Source organism: Manis pentadactyla, chromosome 14 (assembly GCF_030020395.1).
Source record: "Manis pentadactyla isolate mManPen7 chromosome 14, mManPen7.hap1, whole genome shotgun sequence".
NCBI classification, from domain to species: Eukaryota; Metazoa; Chordata; class Mammalia; order Pholidota; family Manidae; genus Manis; species Manis pentadactyla.
The window spans coordinates 2,993,118-3,010,828 of NC_080032.1; the positions used below are offsets into that span (position 1 = coordinate 2,993,118).

Consider the following 17,711-nt stretch of genomic DNA (forward strand, 5'->3'; position numbering starts at 1 on the left):
GGGCAGCCGTGGATGGAAGACACAAGGGGCCAATGGTCAGGGCAACTCACCCCTATGCAGGTGGGGAAGCCGAGGCTCAACAGTCATGCAGTGGACGCCCAGAGTGGTTGAGCTTGCTGGCTGCATGGCCAATGTACGTGGCATGTTGTGGAGGAAGAGCAGCCCCAGGGGTGACTTGATTTTCTGGCCAGGCTCGGGCCCTGCTCCTGACTGACCCGCTGAACCTCCCTGGGCCAGCCTCACCTCTGTTCATCTCAGAGCCTGGTCTGCTTGCTCGTGATGGGAGAGCCACTAGCTTCCCACTGTGGGTGATGACCCAGGACAGCCCCAGCCCTTCCCCAGAATCCGTTTCCCTCCAAGAGACAGGCTCTCCAGGGTGGCTGCCCCTATATGTCAGGCTGCTGGGGGTGGGGTGCACCTGGCTGAAGGAGCCCTGATTAACGGGCTGCTCTGACCCCCCCCCCGCCCAGGGTGGAGAGACCCTGGGCCTCTGTGTCTTGATGGGAAGAACCCAAGGCAAAGCGGGTCAGTACAGGACTGCTTGCCGCGTCCTGCTGGGCTCTGCAGGGACACTTACTACACTTACTGAGGTGGGGGCGTGTTAGGGGTGGGCAAGGTCCTGGGGCTGATCTGGGAGGCCAGCAGCACCCACATGGAGGGCTGGCAGAGGCTGTGGGAGCCGAGGGAGGGGGGTATCTGTCTCTTCGGCCCCATCTCACAGCAAGGGGAAATCCCGAGTCGCAGCGGGGATGGGCATCTTGTGCCAGTGAGCGTGGCCTTGCGCTCTGCCCACAGCCACCCTAGCAGCTGTTCTGCCGGAACTGCCCCGCTGCTCTGCAGGGGAAGGGGCGTGTGAGCTCTGCCCCTGGAGGCTAACCGACGCCTGGGAAGAAGTGCTTGGCCAGGGTCACTCGGCGGGAAAATGTGACCCCTGCAGGGAGGCGCGGGGGGAGGGACGCGGAGCCCAGGCCCGCTGCGGGGACTGAGGGCGACCCCCGCCCCGCCCTGGCTGCAGGCCCCCGCCCTCTCGGCCGCCGCCCCGCCCCGCCTGGGCGCGGCCCCGCCCGATTGGCTGCTCGCCGTGACCGCCGCCAGATCCGCCCCCGCGGGGAGCGGGTCTGCGGAGCCCCGGCGCCTCCGGAGCCGAACCCGGTCCGTCCGCCGCCTTCCCGCCGGCCCGCGCCCCCGCCCCACCGCGAGCCCGGCCCGATGCCAGCCGAACTCAGACAGGTTGGAGGGAACTTGGTCCCGGGCGAGAGGGCCGCTTCCCAGGGGCCCGGCGGCGGAGGGCGGGGCACTGGCCTTCCCGGGAGGACCCGCTTTTGTTTCACGGAGCCGCCGGCCGGAGGCAGCTATTGTCCGCGCTCCGGGCGGGCGCGTTCGACCCCGGGGCCGGGCAGGGCGGAGGAGTGAGCGGGCCGCCCATGGGGTGTGCAAGGCGCGGGGCCGGGACCCGTCTGGGCGCACCCCCGCCCCCGGCCAGCAACCAGGACAGGTGCCTGGGGCGTGGGTGGTGGGCGAAGGCCCTTCCGAGCAGCCCAGCTGGTGCAGGAGGGAGGCCGAGTCTGCAGAGGGCAGCCCGGCTGGGCCTCCTATTCCCTGGGCATTCGCCGGGCCCCGTCTCCCCTATCCCAGCGCGGGCTCCGCCTCTGGGGACCTGCGAAGGAGCTTCCGGAGCTTTAATGGAAGCCCCGTCTGCCTGGCAGTGCACGTGAGGGGAGGGGTGGGGGACAGCCCTGTTCCCGTGCAGAGGTGGGAGAGGGTCTCCTGGGAACACCCGGCGCAGCCAGCCTCCCAGTACTGGGTTGGGGGGTGCACAGCTCGCACTCTTGCTCGGGTTGGGGGGGCGGGGTGCAGTGACAGGCAGGGAGACTGAGGTCGACTGGAGGAGCAGCGGCCCCCGGCTCCTTGTGGTGGGAAGTAGGTCTCTCCACACCTGCCTGCTGGGCATCCCTGGTGTGACCCCTAGGGTCTGGCCGCTGCCTGCCTCAGAGATGGAGGGGCCAGTCAGGGAAGCCCGGAGGTCTGGGGCCCTGATGTGCCTGATGGACGCGGGCAGGGCTTGGGGAAGGTGGGCTGGGTGACAGCCAGCCCTCTTAGCTCCCATAAGCCTGCTCTCCTCGTCTTCGTCTTCTGGGCTCCCACGACCTCTCAGCCCCTCAGCGTGGGGCTGCACGCTAGCAGGTGGGCTTCTGCTCCAGAGGGCTGAGCTCCCTGTCATCCACCAGGGTTGGCAGAGGCTGTGGCAGCCAGGGGAGGGGGACGTCCGTCTCTTGACGGGGGAGTCCGTCCGTGCTGGCCATTCTGGGTGGGGACAGCTCTCATCCCTCCACTCTGCGTTTGTTTCATTCATCCAGCGGCAGCCATCTGTACCCTGGGGGCTTGGACCGGGGCTTGTGGGAGCCAGGCGTGGGATCCCATGTGCTCATTTATCAGGCACCAGGGGTGAGGCTGGTTCACACCTCTGGGCCCTGGTTCGGTCCTTCTGTCCCTGCTACAGTTTGGCCTGTTTCTTCTGTCCCTTCCCTCTGCCATTCCCACATGCATCCCAGAGGCTGTTGTGGGCCTTTGCCCAGGTGCCAGGCCCTCTGTGTGTTGGTTCACACATGACTTCTCTATTCCCCACATTCCTTAAATCTATCTACCACAAAGGTGGGACTGGCAGTGTCCTGCTTTTTCTGTGGCCTGGACTCCCTGGGTACTCCCCGTTTCCAGATGATGAAGCTGAGGCCCTGGGGTGTGACAGTCCCAGGGCTCTCTCACTGGGCTCAGCTCTGTGCCCCTGGGGATCCTCTTATTGAAGGGTAGTTGACGCACAATATTACATTACATTAGTTTCAAGTGTACAACACAGTGGTAAAACATTTATATACATAATTCTAGCCTGGGGATCCTCTTAAGAGCAACGACAGGTGGTTGGGCCCACCTTCTGAGGTACTGGCCACTCCAGCCCCAGGCCCAGAGTCCTGGGCCAGGGCCATCCCACAAGTTCAAGGGAGCTCACGGGAAACCCCAGGCCTGACAGCAGCTCCTCTCAGCCAGGCCCAGGGCCTTGGACCAGGTGGACCATGGGTGGGAGTGCCATAGGATGAGATTGGGTCCTGGGGGTAGATAATGGGAGGTTGGACAGTGGCCCCAGCGAGTAGCAAGGATAAGGTCAGGGCTGGGAAGGGTGACGGGAGATAGTTGACAGGACTTGGCAGGATTTGGGGTATAGGAAGGGCTGGGGGTGGTGTGCCAGGCTAATGCACATGTCTGGGGTGCAGGGGGAGGTGGGGTCAGGGGTCCCTGCGGGTGAGCCAGCCTGGGTGGGTAGATGTGGACATGGGGTCCTAGAATAGGGTTTTGAGGCCAGATGAGGATCCAGGCACCCTGGGTCAGCAACCTGTTTTGAAGGCCTGCTGGTTGTCAGGCCACAATTCCACATCCCCACCCCAGAGATGTTACAGAGGCCAGAGCCCCAAATTGACCTTGGCCCTCTCCCTATCTGAGGCTCATTTTCTTCCATCCAGCTCTGAGACGCACATAGGGGACACCTGAGTGGGTGGTTGAGGGAATGGACACCTGGGTGGAAGACTGGAGGTGGCGATGGGTGTGTGCACACATGCGAGACCTGTGGGCACAGTGGGCAGTGTGCACTGGTGACATTAGGAGGCGTGTAAACTGATGTGCTTAGGCCTGTGGGCCAGGCTACGTGCTCACACACATGCACGTGTCCCTGCCGGGGGACCAGATACCTGCACATGTATGTGTCCAGGATCCCTGTCTGCCTGTGTGTGCCCAGGCATGTGTAACAGGGGCCAGGCCTTCTCATGATCACCAGCTGACTCATGCTTCTGCCTGCCTGCCTGCCCGGGTGAAGTCATCACCCATTTTTAGCTCCTTGAGGTCATTTGCCAGCAAGGGCCCTTGGGGCCTGGGGATCTGGCTGCCAGGCTGCCCATGCTGGGTGTAGGTGGGCGATGCTGTGGGACTACCAGGTCTTGGGAATCCTGGCGCTCCTGGACCCCCATTTTCTCACTCCCCAACTGCTTTGTGTCAGACCCAAACCACAGGCAGGAGTGAGAATAAGTGGGCCTCAGGATGCATCCCCTTCTACACCCCCACCCCCAGTGCCTACCCAGGGAGTAGGGGCTCTCCTCTGAGTGTGTTAATGTATGCAAATGTGTGGAAGCCTACTGAGGGCTGAATCCCTCTGGCAGTGCCCTGGACAGCGTCCTGGCCCCCTTATGTCAGTCTTGCTCCTGGACCCTCCCCAACACTTGCCACCACCAGGGCGTGGCCCCAGGCCCCTCTGTCTGGCCCCCCAGGGTCCTGCCGAGAGCTTAGTGTCTGCCAAATACAGACGGGGCAGCCGAGGTCCCAGCAGTGACAGGGTGTCCCTGAACCTTGTGTGCTGGAATCGTCTTGGCTCCCCATCGCCTTCAGAGAAGAGCCAGAGCCACCCCAATGGCTGGGTCCCTAACAGGCATTCCACCTGCATCCCGAGACTGAGAGGGTGCCAGCCAAGGCTACAACCCGAGTGGCTGAAAAGCATCATAAATCCTTTGTGTGGATGCCTGAAAGTCCCCAGTTAGCAGTTTGTGAAGTTCTGGGTGAATCCCGTTCCCTCTGTCGCCTGTTTCCCTTTTATAAACTCATATATTGTCCACCCAGGCTCCGCTTCTGTGATCTCTTCTGGTGTCACTAGAGCCCGAGAGGTGCACCTGCCCTAACATGTTGGTGCAGGTGTCTTCCTGGAGCCCAGACCTCAACACTCATGCAGAAAGTGGGGGTGAAGCATTCCTTCAGGGCAGGACTCCAACCTGTGGAGACTCCACACCATTAAGACTTCTTGAAGGAGGCAGGCCCTGAGGGTGGCTCTTGACCCCTGGCCTAGCACACCTCCCAGGCTCAGGGACTGAGTAGAATAGGACTCTGATGCCAGGCAGATGCGTCTGTGAGCTGTTGGCCTTTCTGGCCTTCAGCTCAGAGTTCATGCAGGCCTTGGGTGCCTGAGGCCCAGGTGGGAGACCTGTTCCACAGAGCATGGGGCCTGGTGTCCTGCTGCTGACCCATCCCTGGCCACCCAGGAGTGTGCTGCTCCCCTCACCCGCCCACCACAGCTTGGGTTTCCGCCTCTACCCATCCTGGCAAGATGCTGATCCTGGATACGGCACAGGGCAGAGGACCCATGTGGGCAGAGGCCCAAGGGTAGACATAACTCTCTGGTCCCTGTGCCACTCGGCACAGTAGGGGTCTGGTCCAGCTCTGCTGTGAGCCAGCTTGTCCTCTGTGAGCCTCAGTTTTCTTTGGCAAGTCTGGCCTGGCCAGGTGGCGTGTAGGCCTTAGAAGGGCCTCTCTCTGGAGCCATCTTGCCTGGAATTCCACCATGGTTACCTGCAGCGTTGATGGCCAGGCGGGCAGCAGGTTAGAATGAGGCAGGTGGTCACGAGCTGAGGGTAAGGGCTGGGGGGACGGGTGGGGGTATGGGAAGAGGCTGTCAGGGTCAGGGTTCCTGTCAGATCAAGTGGGACCCTGAGCCTGAATCTACTGTCTCTGGGCTCTGATCCGACACCCCGGGTCTCAGTGGAGGGGCCCTAGGCCAAGCAAGGTAGAGTCAGGCTGGGCCCACTCAACACCCCAGGAGTGTCCAGGCCGGAAGAGTGAGGGTCATTTGGTGCTTGAGTGCACAGGGCATTCTGGGAACTGGGTATTTCTGTCCTGCAAGGGTGTCTAGCTGGCCTTGGGGACAGTGGGAGCTTGGGTGTGGCCACGGAATTGGTGAGCATTGCCAAAACTGCCACCCCAAGGCATCTGCACTCAAGGTTTCTGGGCTGGGGCAGAAGGAGGCTCAGGACACCAGGAGGGCCACCCAGGGGTAGCGAGTGATGTCAGGAGAGCAGGTCCCATCTGGCCTCCTTGGGCCCTAAGGAGCCTGCCATAGCCAGGCCTTGGAACTAAGGGCTGCCCAAGGCTGCACTGCTGGGGGCCAGCGTCGGGGCAGCTCCTGGGGCTTCCGAGGTGAGGTCAGCCCCTTGGTATTCAGGCGGGAGCATGCTGCTGCCCTCACCAGCTGGAGCTGAAATGGGCCCTGGGTTGCTGGGCTCTGGGCAGGGGAGGAGGCACTCTGCCGAGCACTGCACCCCAAGCGAGGTGAGCAGTGGGCCTGTCCCCCCAACCAGGAGCAGAGCCCAGGAAGCCAGGCCTCGCTGGCCACAATGCCAGAGGCCCCCGAGGTACTGGAGGAGACAGTGACGGTGGAGGAGGACCCTGGCACGCCCACCTCCCATGTGTCCATCGTCACGTCAGAAGATGGCACCACCCGGCGCACTGAGACCAAGGTACGGCCAGGCCCAGGAGGTGCGTGACTGGTCCGTGCAACCACAGCCGTTACCATGTCTGCAGTGTGGGCACAAGTCCCAGCCTCCCGGGCCACCCGTTGTTCAGACAGAAGACTGCGGCCAGGGCTGTGACCAAGCCTCAGGCTGCTCAGCCCACCAACCACCCGCTTAACCCACCAGGTCACCAAGACTGTGAAGACAGTGACCACCCGAACAGTGCGCCAGGTGCCCGTAGGCCCAGACGGCCTACCCCTGTTGGATGGCGGCCCACCGCTAGGCCCCTTCACTGACTGCCCCCTGGACCGGCACTTCTTGCTGCGAGGGGGCGGCCCGGCAGCCACACTCCCCCGAGCCTACCTCAGCAGTGGGGGCAGCTTTCCCGATGGCACTGAGCCCCGTGACGTCCCCAGCTACGGCAGCCTGTCCCGCGGGTTGGGCACACGGCCCCCACGTGGTGGCCCAGGCTCCGGCGACGGCTGCTTCACGCTGCCTGGCTGGCGAGAAGCCTTCCCCTCTGTCCCTGAGCCTGTGACGCTAGCTGGCCGCTCCCAGCCTGAGCGCTTCCAGGCAGAGCCGTATGGCTTGGAGGATGACACCCGCAGCCTGGCCGCTGATGACGACGGTGGCCCGGAGCTGGAACCTGAATACGGCACTGCCAAGCGGAGGAGGCCTGACTGTGGGCGGGGCCTTCGTGCCAGGTGAGCAGCCGCATCCTGCCGCGGCCAGGAAGCCTTCCTTCCACTCCCCCACCGCAGGGTACCCCACAGGGAGTCTGGCCTCTGGGGCTAAGTTAGCCACACACACGTTAGTTTAACTTGGAGTCAGCTTGTCTCCAGGATGGCAGCAAGGGCTCTGAGATGTGGAAGTTGCACTGGGCACCCTCCCTGCGGGTTAGAGGCATGAGAACCTGGTGGCAGTGCCACCCGTCTGCTGCCCTGTTTCACCTGGGTGGCCATGAAGATGAGCTCAAGAGGCTCAGGGCGTTTCCCCAAGCTGGGACCCCAGCCTTGCTCAGTAGCCAGAACCTTGGCCCCCAGCCCTTTCTGCCGCAGCCTGTGGGCCTGCCCCCTGCTAGCCTCAGTTTCTCTGTCTCCCAAGCTGGGTTATGCTGTGTGACACTGGGTGAGACACCTGGCCCCTCCTGGCCCCAGTCTCTCCCCTAGGATGTGGGTTTGATGGGGACAACCCACAGGGGCCTCTTGCACCCTGGGGGACTGGTGGCCTAAACGCCCCTCAGATGGTCCCCAGGACAACTGCTCAGAGTCTCCTGCCCTGCTGACCCTGGCACCAGCCAGAGATGGGCCTTGTGGGAAGGGGGGTCCCCCAGTGGACAGTGTTCTACAGAAATGTGTTCAGTCCAGTCTGGGACCAGGGAACTCCGCCTGGTGGTGAGTGAGTAAGTTCCCCACCTGGGAGGGTGCGCACCCTAATGACTACTGGTTGGCACTGGGCTTTGTCACCAGCTCTGAGGCAGTTCTTGCTGGGTTGGGTGTGACTCTCAGCACCTACACAGTGCTGGGGCGGAGTACCAGTGTTCTAGGCCTGGCCCCACCCTCCCTGGGTGCACGGTTCTGTGGGGACAGTGTGACAGGGCAGGGCTGGCAGCTACCGAGGTGCTCATGCACCCTGTCCCCTGCACAGGGCCTATGAGGATGCAGCAGACGATGGCGGGGAGCTGATGGAGGAGCGGCCCCCCTTCCCGGCTACGGCAGCCCCTCTGGCCCAGCCGGAACGGGGCAGCCTGGGCAGCCTGGACCGGGTGGTACGGCGCTCACCCTCAGTGGACAGCACCCGCAAGGAGCCGCGCTGGCGGGACCCCGAGCTGCCGGAGGTTCTGGCCATGCTGCGGCACCCTGTGGACCCCGTGAAGGCCAACGCGGCTGCCTACCTGCAGCATCTCTGCTTCGAGAACGAGGGCATCAAGCGTCGCGTGCGGCAGCTGCGGGGGCTGCCTCTGCTCGTGGCTCTGCTGGACCACCCAAGGGCAGAGGTGCGGCGCCGGGCCTGCGGGGCCCTGCGGAACCTGTCCTATGGCCGAGACGCTGACAACAAGGCTGCCATCCGGGACTGCGGCGGGGTGCCCGCCCTGGTGCGCCTGCTGCGTGCCGCCCGGGACAGCGAGGTCCGAGAGCTTGTCACAGGTGAGTGGCACCTGCAGCCCCAGGCAGGAGAGCAGAGTGTGGCCGGGAAGTGCGCGTGTGGTCAGGAGTCCGGCGGGCATGCTGTGACGGGTCTCTGGTCCGTCTGCCTCCAGCCTGTGGGGCTGGCACTGGGCTCCTCAGGCAGGCCCTGACCCCATATGCCCCCAAGTCCCCACGACAACTGCAGGTTCAGTCTTCCTGGTCCCACCCCAACAGGGCAGTAGTGAGGATGGTGCCCATGGGACTCAGAGGGCCCCTGGAGTGGTAGTCCCCCCAACTCATGTGGCCGGGAAGGAGTGGGAAGGCAAACGCACTTGCCATGTCCAGCCCCAGGCTCCCTGCCAGCTCCCCACCAGGCCCTCTGGGGCTCCCTAAAGCTGGGAGCTACAACGTCTCACCTGGGCCAGGGCAGGGGGGCAGGACCTCTCACAGCTCCTGTCACTTCCCACCTTCTGGTCTGAGCTGGGACATGACAGAGGGTGGGGGCAGGTCCTGCGTGGGGCCACATGGGGAAGTAGGGAGGGCAGTGCCCATGGTGAGCACTGGCTGGTCGATGACACCCTGTAGGCACCCTCTGGAACCTGTCATCCTACGAGCCCCTGAAGGTGGTCATCATTGACCATGGCCTGCAGACGCTGACCCACGAGGTCATTGTGCCCCACTCGGGCTGGGAGCGCGAGCCCAATGAGGACTCTAAGCCACGGGATGCCGAGTGGACAACAGTCTTCAAGAATACGTCTGGCTGCTTGAGGTGTGGGCGGGGCTGGGCGGGGGCATGCCCCACGCGGGGGCCTGGGGCTGCTGCTGGTCCCGAAGCAGGAGGCGGGCACCCCGGCCTACATGCATACTTGGGGAGAGCCGTGTCCTTGTGCCCGGACATGGAAGTCCTGCCTGAGTCTTAGGAACTGGCGAGCCCTGTCACAGTTCCTGCTGAGTCCCGAGAGTGGGGTCTGGTGGGGCTGTGGTCACCTGCAAGGGTGGCCTTAGGACCAGGTCTGCCACCCTCTTGGGCAGCACCCCATGGCCCCAGCCTTGCCCAGCTCTGAATTGCTCTCCTATCATCGTGACAGCCAGGAGCTGAGGAGCTAGGACCCTCGCCTCCAGCTGCCCTCCTCCCCTCCTCCTGGGAGGCCCTAGGGACCCCACTGGCTGTCCTGGGTCCCCATGGCCTGCCTGTTGGTCAGGATGTGCTCCTGTGGTTCTACTGCTGCTTCCTTCAGAGGAGGCTCCGAACTGCTTATGTGCAGATTAGGTCTCTAGACTCACTTCTGTTCATTTATAGATTAGCTGGGAGTCAGGGACAGCCTGCCAGCCCCTGCTGCCACCCTGTGCATGCCAGGGAAGATGCCCTCCTGGCGTCTCAGTGGTCAGGCACCGCTGCTCCATGTTCACTGTGCTCCAGGCTGGTGTCGTCTGCCGTGGCCCTAACAGAATGGCATCAGAGCCTGTTTGCAGATGGAAACAAGACCTTAAGGCCGGGGAGGGGCCAGGGGAGTTCCTGTGGGGGCCAGGGGTCACAGGGCTTGCTCTTGGCTACCCAGGAACGTGAGCTCTGATGGTGCAGAGGCCCGGCGGAGGCTCCGGGAGTGTGAAGGGCTGGTGGATGCACTGCTGCACGCCCTGCAGTCAGCTGTGGGCAGGAAGGACACGGATAACAAGGTGGGCGGGGCGGCGGGGCCAGCAGGTCCCAGACAGGGTCATCTGGTAAGCTTCCTACAGTCAGGGAGACGAGCAGGAGCGGGGCCTGGTGGGGCACGGGGGAACAAGCACGCGGGCCGGGGCAGCACTCTGGGCATGTGAAGTGGGCGTCGTGTCCCACCCTTCTTGCCCACGTGGGCCCCTAGCTTAGGCCTCCCTGTGAATGTCCCCAGTCTTCCGTGCACGATGGCTGCGGCCAGTTTTCATTAATCCCAGGGGGGTGGGCATGCCTTGCACCCACCTGGCCCTGCCCCACAGCTCTGCTCTCCCCCCAGTCGGTGGAGAACTGCGTGTGCATCATGCGGAACCTGTCCTACCATGTGCACAAGGAGGTGCCTGGGGCCGACAGGTACCAGGACGCCGAGCCTGGGCCCCCTGGCAGTGCTCTTGGCTCCCAGCGCCGGAGGCGGGATGACGCCGGCTGTTTCGGTGGCAAGAAGGCCAAAGGTGTGTGGGTGTACTGGGGTACCACTCTCAGACACCCTCTGAGCTCTCCCGTATCCACGCAGCCAAGGAGGCCAGAGGCCCCCCGATCCGCTCAGGAAGAAAGCAGGGAGGCAAGGAGGGTGCTTTGCCGGGGATGCCCAGCACACGGGTCGCCTTCCCTCATCTGCACTGTGGGCCTACAGGGCCAGGCGGGAGGAAGCCTGCGTGCCTCTCTGCTAGTGCCCGACCCGGTCTCTCAGCTCCAGGAAGGGTTCTGTGGGCCCAGGTGTGGAAGGTGCCAGAGGTGATGTCACCTGCCAATGACCCTAGAGGCCCTGAGGGTAGCACCCCACCCCTCCTCCATACCGTCCCCACTGGCTTTTTCCTGGTCCAGGTCCCAGGCACCTGTGTCCCCTGACACTTGCCGTGTGGAGTCTGCCCCCTGCCCGCCCCACTCGTGTGGGCCTGTTTGGACCCCAGGTTTTCCCTTCCCTGCCCCACTTGTGGATGCTCAGCTCTCAAAAGTAATTGGGGTGAGATTCCAAGGTCCACCTGCTCAACCCAGGGTATGCAGTGGAAAGCTGAGGCCCCCTGGGGGGGCTGGAGGGTGCTGCCCGCTCAGGCTCATCTCCTCTCTCCCGTGCTTCCTCCGGCTGCCTAGAGGAGTGGTTCCATCAAGGTGAGTCCGTTTGTCCTGACACCCGGGCCTGGCAGCCGGGTGCAGTGGGCACATTGCTAGTCATCTCCACGACAGCTGCAGGGTGTTCCAGCCTCAGGGCCCTGCCCCACTCCCAGTCCCTGCTCTGAGCAGCCATCTCCATGGCAACTGTGGACATGACAAAGGCAGGATTGTCTGCCCTGGACTGGTTGGGAGGCCAAGGGGTTGTCCATCTGTCATCTCAGACTCAGCTGCCCAGGCAGGGCTGGGCCGGAGGTGGGGCGAGCCCAGGGTGGGCAGGGCCCAGGTGTGCCTGTTCCTGGGGCACCAGGGAGCAGAGTGTGCCCTTCCGATGGGATGAGGCGATGGGTAGCTCAGACCGACCACACAAAGGTCCTGTGACGCTGGGCAGGCAGGGGGCCCCATATCATCTGAACTCATCTCTGCTGCCTTCCAAAGAAGAAGCCCCCCCTGAGACGGGGGACTGGCTGAGAGGTAGTGGGCTCACCCAGGGAGGTGTGCAGGCTGAGGCTGACAGGTGTTACGTGGAGCTGCTATCCTGGCTCGGCCTGCAGGTGGGTCTCTCCTGGCTAGCAGAGCCTGGACCAGCTCCTGCCTCCCTGTGCAACCAGGCCTGTCCTGGCTCTGCCAGCCCTCGCCTTCCCTTCCCACACCTATCTCCACCTAGTCTGGGCTACTGGCACTTGGCAGCTGCAAAGAGGCCTTTGGAGAAACCTCCTTAGCTCCCAGCACCTGATGGGGGATGCGTCCTGGGTACTGGGGGCATGGCCGAGAGGTCCCAGGCCCATTGCCACCACTGCCCTCTGGGCTGGCCTGCCTGCCAAAATGCAGAACAGAGTTCCACTTCCTGGGTTTCTAGGTGTCCAGTCCTGGATGTGGGGGTGTATTTTGGGTTCCCAGCCTTCTTGACATGCATCTGCCACCTGCAGGGCCCGCCTCACCTCCCATTGCTCTTCTGTTTCAGGGAAGAAGGACAGTGAGATGGACCGGAACTTTGACACGCTAGACCTGCCCAAACGTGCCGAGGCTGCCAAAGGTGAGCGGGCAGGGGTGGAGTCCAGGCTTAGGCCCAGGCCCATCCAGGTAGTGAGGCTTTGTGTCACCAAGCATGCCTGAAGGGCCTTGGGGATCCATTGGGGAAACTGAGGTCTCCAGGTGTGGGGCTCTCTGGAGGAGAGCTCAGTCCCTGGGCACCCGCTGAGGGGTCGGAAAGAGGGTTAGTGCAGTCGGTTACTTAGGCAACACGGGAGGACAGAGGCACAGAGAGGCCACACATCTGCCAGGATGCAGCATGGGAGAGACCAGCAGGCTTTGGAGTATGGCCTCAGTGAGGGGCAGGGGCCAGCTGCGCCTCCAGGGTCGGCCGAAGAGCCGAGGGTCACTTGAGAGGGTTTGGGACCGGGGAGGGGGCAGCCAGATCCGGTGCAAAGGCAGACTGGGTCCCACTGGCCCAAGCGGGGCCCCGGGTCCACCCTTGTCTGCTGGCGTCCTGCTGCGCGCTGGCACTCTTCTGTGCCCTGGGAATCGGTCTGAGTGGCAGTGGGAGGGCCTAGCCGCGGCGGGTCTGCGGGGCGCCTCAGAGGCAGGACAGCCCTATGTGGACACCTGCGGGGGAGCACCGTAAGGAGAGCATGCCGGGAGCATCTGGGCAACAGGAATCCAGTGAGGCTGGCAGGGAGCGTGGGTCGCGGGTTGGGGGATGAAACGCGGGGCAGGGGATGGGGAGGGAGCTTTTGTCTGGGCACAGGCAGATGCCGAAGGCTTGGCCCCTCATCTCTGGAGCCCACTGCGTAATTCTGCTGTCTAGCCAGGGCCTCAGCTTGAGGGGCCCAGAGCGGTTGAATGGGCTCCAGGCAGGGAGGGTGGACTGTTGCCAGGGCGCTTGAATCCTGTTGCTAGGGGCTCGGCCCTGTTTGTACAGCCCCACCTCCTGTGCCGCAGCCCTCCCTACTCCAGGCCTCCTGGCATCCCGCTTGCTTGCCAGGCAGACCCAGTCCCATTGCTTTGGCACAGGGTCAATGGACGAACAGTCCAAACCCATGGCTTCGGCACTGAGCCTCTGTTCCTCTGTGACATGGGAACGCTTTCCCTCCTGGGTGACCGGAAGGAGTGAAGACCTTGATGTTAAACAGCCAGGGAGGGGGAGGATGGGGTAGGGACGGGTGACTGGGCTGCGGTGCCCTGTGCCCAGGCTTTGAGCTGCTGTACCAGCCGGAGGTGGTCCGTCTGTACCTTTCCCTCCTGACCGAGAGCCGGAACTTCAACACCCTGGAGGCGGCTGCCGGGGCCTTACAGAACCTCAGCGCTGGCACCTGGGTGGTGAGTCAAATGGCAGGGGGGGAGGGTACAGAGGAGGGGTCGCAGGCGTTCCCTCGGTGCCTGCCCTGCCTTTGCCCAGGCAGGGGGGACACAGCACCTCCCCGAGGTCCAAGAGGTCAGAGCTCAGTGCGCCCTGGCGGTGGGCTTTGGGAGGCTTCTCGGAGGTGCGGCTGAGCTGCCAGTGGAGGGCTTTGGGAGGAAGACGTCCAGCCGGAAGGAGCGGCCTGGGCTTGGGTGGGAATGTCCGGCGAGTGCAGCCCGCCCGCGCTGAGCACGCGGCCTGCCTGGCTGCTGCAGTGGGCCACGTACATCCGCGCCACGGTGCGCAAGGAGCGGGGGCTGCCGGTGCTGGTGGAGTTGCTGCGGTCCGAGACCGACAAGGTGGTGCGCGCCGTCGCCATCGCCCTGCGCAACCTCTCGCTGGACCGTCGCAATAAGGACCTCATCGGTGAGGACGCCGGCGGGGCCGAGCTGGGCCGCGGAACGGGGCGGGCTCGGGGGGCTTCAGGGTCCCGGCCCCCGCCGCCGTCACTCCGCCCCCGCGGCAGTAACGTGGGTGTTCCTGAACTTGTCCGGAGGCCTAGCCCGAGTACCGGGACCGTAGAGGCGTGTCCCAACGCCCCACCCTGCCCCTCAGGGAGCTATGCCATGGCGGAGCTGGTGCGGAATGTGCGCAGTGCACAGGCACCGGCGCGACCCGAGATCCGCCTGGAGGAGGACACGGTGGTGGCCGTGCTCAACACCATCCACGAGATCGTGTCCGACAGCCTGGACAACGCGCGCTCGCTTCTGCAGGCTCGCGGCGTTCCTGCGCTCGTGGCGCTCAGCGCCTCCAGGTGGGTGGGGGCGGGGCCCCGGCGGGGTGGGGCCAGGGGCGGGGCGGGACGCTGACCCCGCCCCGCCCCGCCCCGGCCTGGCTGCAGCCAATCGGTGCGCGAGGCGAAGGCCGCGTCCCACGTGCTGCAGACCGTGTGGAGTTACAGGGAGCTGCGCGGGGCCCTGCAAAAGGAAGGCTGGACCAAGGCGCGCTTCCAGGTACGGCCTGTGCAGCCTCCTCCTGGCCTTCCCTCGTCCACGTGGCCAGGCTGGGCCCTCCGCTGGAGCGGCCCTGACTCCCCCGTCTGTTTCTAACCCCAATGCCAGTCGGCTGCTACTATTGCCAAGGGGCCCAAGGGAGCACCGAGTCCCAGAGGCTTTGACGACAGCACCTTGCCACTGGTGGACAAAAGCCTTGGTGAGTACAGGGCAGAGGGCGTGGGGACCCGACCTTGAGGTTCTAAGGCGGCTCTTCCGCACTGGGAGCCACAGGATGGGAGAGGGATGGAGGAGGCAGGCCTTCTTCCAGGAGGAGCCCCAGGGTGGGGGCCCTTTTCCGGGCTCGCAGCCTCCCAGACTCTCTCCGCCCCTGGTGTCCACACTGGCATCGAACTAGGGGTGGTCGTGCCTAGCAGAACAGTGCAAAGGCGTAACAAAGGATATCCGGGGTCGCGGAGGCCAGCCCTACCCTGGCTTGTCTGCCCCTCTGCTGCTCGAAGCCAGCCACCCGCTCATGCCTTGCAGATGGGGAGAACCCAGGCAGCCAGGATGTGATCCCCATGGAGGCACTTGGCGCAGGTGAGTGTGGGCAGGGCCGGGGAGGGAGGTGGGGCATGGGATTTTGCTGTTTGCTGCTGTGAGGGCCTTCAAGAAGGTGCTGCTTGGCAAAAAGAGACCTGGTTTAGGGATACGCAGGGATGAGGGCGAGGCAGCCAGGGAGGGTCAGTGCCCAGCCTGGTCCTGGTCCGCCAGTGAAGAGAAACTGGAGGTTCTGCGCTGCCATGCAGAGCAAATGAGAGTTACAGGCCTGTGCCACAGTGAGGTGGGGTTGGTGAGAACTGGTGGGGGGAGGGCAGGGGGTGCAGGAGACCTGGCCCAGGCCTCCAGGATGGTGCTTGTGGGGCAGGGAGGTTCTCTCCAGATGCGCCGTGTCCCAGAAGACCCCTGCATTTGGGCTGAGACCTGCTCGTGTGGTGCCTGGCCCTGAGCTCCCTGCATGCCCCACTCCACAGACGGATACTCCACGGTGGGCCGGAGGGAGCGGAGGACGCAAGGCAGCGACCCTGCAGGGGAGGCCTCGGAGAAGGAACCACTGAAAGTGAGTGGTTGTGGGCAGGTGTTCAGGGAGGTGGCACATGTGGGGACCGTCTAAAAAGGGGCCCAGGCCAGAGTAGATTTTGGCTGGGCCTGTGGTCCTCCTGGGGTGGGGCTCACCTCCCAGGGCAGCTGGGTTTGGAGACCAAGCCCAGGGAGCAGCCCCTCTGCCTTGCAACCCTCACGTCAGGGTCAGTCTGTGGGTGCACATGGTTCAAAGCTCACACTTCAAAGCTGGGAAGGAGAGGACATAGGACAGAGGGTGCTGCCCGCACAATGCACAGAGCCAGGGGTGTCAGTGTATCAGCACCCTTCTCTGCATGTGGGTGGCTGTGGGCCCGCCTCCAGGGCAGCACCTGCCACCTGCTCTGCGCCAGTCCCCTGGCTTTGTGCACTGGCATCTGTGTGTCCACGTGTCACTTTGCATCTGTGTGAGCCACACTAGCCCGGCTCTCCTTGCCCTCAGTTCTCCCCACCTGTCAGCTCTGACTAACTTGCTCTGTTCTGCCTCTAACTCCCCCTGCCCACCACCCACCTGCTGCAGCCCGCCCCCTGCAGGAAGGCTCCTCCTCCCGGGCCCAGCAGGCCTGCAGTCAGGCTGGTGGACGCCGTGGGGGACACCAGGCCTCAGCCCGTTGACTCCTGGGTCTAGCTTGCATGCCTGGTACGTTCTCTTGTCTGGTTCTTCCCCCGATCACTTCCCACCCACTCGGCGGGGGCTTCTTGCTAATCTCCGTTGGCTGCATGCTCTGCACTGCCCAGACGCTCCCCGGCAGATCCTGGCCTCGTGCTCTGCTGCCTGAATGCCCATCCTAGGGAAGGACAGGCCAGGGTCTGAGAGGCAGGGTCCTCTCTGCACCTGCAGCTCCAGCTCAGGCATTTGCCATCAGGGCCCAGGGATGGGACCAGAGTGGGGATCATCCCCCAGCACCTTCTGGTGCCCTAAAGCACAGGGCCCCCCAAGGACCAGCAAGTCGGGATCGGCCCTGGTGCCCAGGCCCTGGAGTCAGCCTGTACTGCCCACAGCAGCCACCTTTGTCCACACCTCCATCTGCCTGGCCTGCCCTGCTCAGCCCTCCCCTCTCCTCTCCCTCCTCAGGGCCCAGGCCCAGCCATTTGTTCTTAGGGATCTGATGGTGGGAAGGAGGAACTAGGGCTGGCCTGCGCAGACCTGCCATGGAGCTTGGGGGTCCCCTGGCGGCGGGGGCTGGCAGCGCCTCTCGCCAGGAACCTGGACCGGATGTTCTGGACGTGCCTCCCTTCCCGGCCCCTGGCTGCCTCCCTCCCAATCCCCTAGGCTGAAGTTCAGTTCACTGTTGACTGACATGGTGCTGTGTGTGCGTGAGAATGCCAGTGGAGCTGCCAGGGCAGGGCCCAGGGAGGCGGCAGAGAGGGCACCTGGCTTTGCTGGGGACCAGCGGAACAGGCATGTGCCCCTGTGCGTGCAGTGCCCCAGGCTTGTGGGGCGGGTGGGTCCTGGGGGCTCGTGGCTGGGCAGGGATGGGGTGCAAGGAAGGTATTGGACTCTAGAGGGTGGAAAGGATGCCTTGGGTGCCGAGGCCCACCCTGCACGGCAGGTGGACCAGGGCTGGGGGGCCGCTGCAAGGGGGGCCGGCCCACACAGGTGCTCTGGAGGCAGCGAGAGGGGCTCAGGCTGTGCTCGCCCCGTCCTGCCCTTGGGTGCATGAGTGGGCACCTTCCCTGAGCGACTGTGGCCCGGGGCCTCGGCGACCCTGAGGAACGCCTCCGAGACTTTCAGCAGCAGTGGGGCACTGCTGTCAGTGCCTGCTGTTTGTGACTTAAAAACAAGAAAAACACTGACAAAAAGCATTAAAAACAAAACCAAAATAAGACTGTATTGGTAAACACCGAAATTTTTGTAAGAAAATTTAAAAATTAAAAAAAGCAACAAAGGAGCTTCTTACCTTCCATGACTCAGATCTTGTACCACGCACTGCCGGCTCCTCTGCTGGCCAGGTGGAGAGCGGGTGGAGG

At 64.0% G+C, this 17,711-nt stretch overlaps 1 protein-coding gene across 24 annotated transcripts in view; it reads left to right on the forward strand.

Annotated features, from left to right (window-relative positions):
* ARVCF (ARVCF delta catenin family member) overlaps window positions 1–17,711 on the forward strand; it is a 45,243-nt gene that overhangs the window by 24,276 nt on the left and 3,256 nt on the right. For 2 of the 24 annotated variants that reach the window (XM_057491747.1, XM_057491757.1), the window contains 15 exons: window positions 6,165–6,323; window positions 6,504–7,021; window positions 7,965–8,464; window positions 9,032–9,215; window positions 10,006–10,123; window positions 10,438–10,609; window positions 11,250–11,267; window positions 12,232–12,303; window positions 13,459–13,586; window positions 13,884–14,034; window positions 14,224–14,422; window positions 14,510–14,621; window positions 14,730–14,820; window positions 15,038–15,200; window positions 15,635–15,720. In XM_057491747.1, coding sequence (XP_057347730.1) covers window positions 6,165–6,323; window positions 6,504–7,021; window positions 7,965–8,464; window positions 9,032–9,215; window positions 10,006–10,123; window positions 10,438–10,609; window positions 11,250–11,267; window positions 12,232–12,303; window positions 13,459–13,586; window positions 13,884–14,034; window positions 14,224–14,422; window positions 14,510–14,621; window positions 14,730–14,820; window positions 15,038–15,200; window positions 15,635–15,720 — 2,671 coding nt within the window. Of the gene's footprint in view, window positions 1–1,091; window positions 1,231–6,164; window positions 6,324–6,503; window positions 7,022–7,964; window positions 8,465–9,031; window positions 9,216–10,005; window positions 10,124–10,437; window positions 10,610–11,249; window positions 11,268–12,231; window positions 12,304–13,458; window positions 13,587–13,883; window positions 14,035–14,223; window positions 14,423–14,509; window positions 14,622–14,729; window positions 14,821–15,037; window positions 15,201–15,634; window positions 15,721–16,260; window positions 16,381–16,815; window positions 17,633–17,711 lie in introns of those variants that run through there. The other 22 variants (XM_057491766.1, XM_057491749.1, XM_057491750.1 and 19 more) reach the window with 22 other exon arrangements.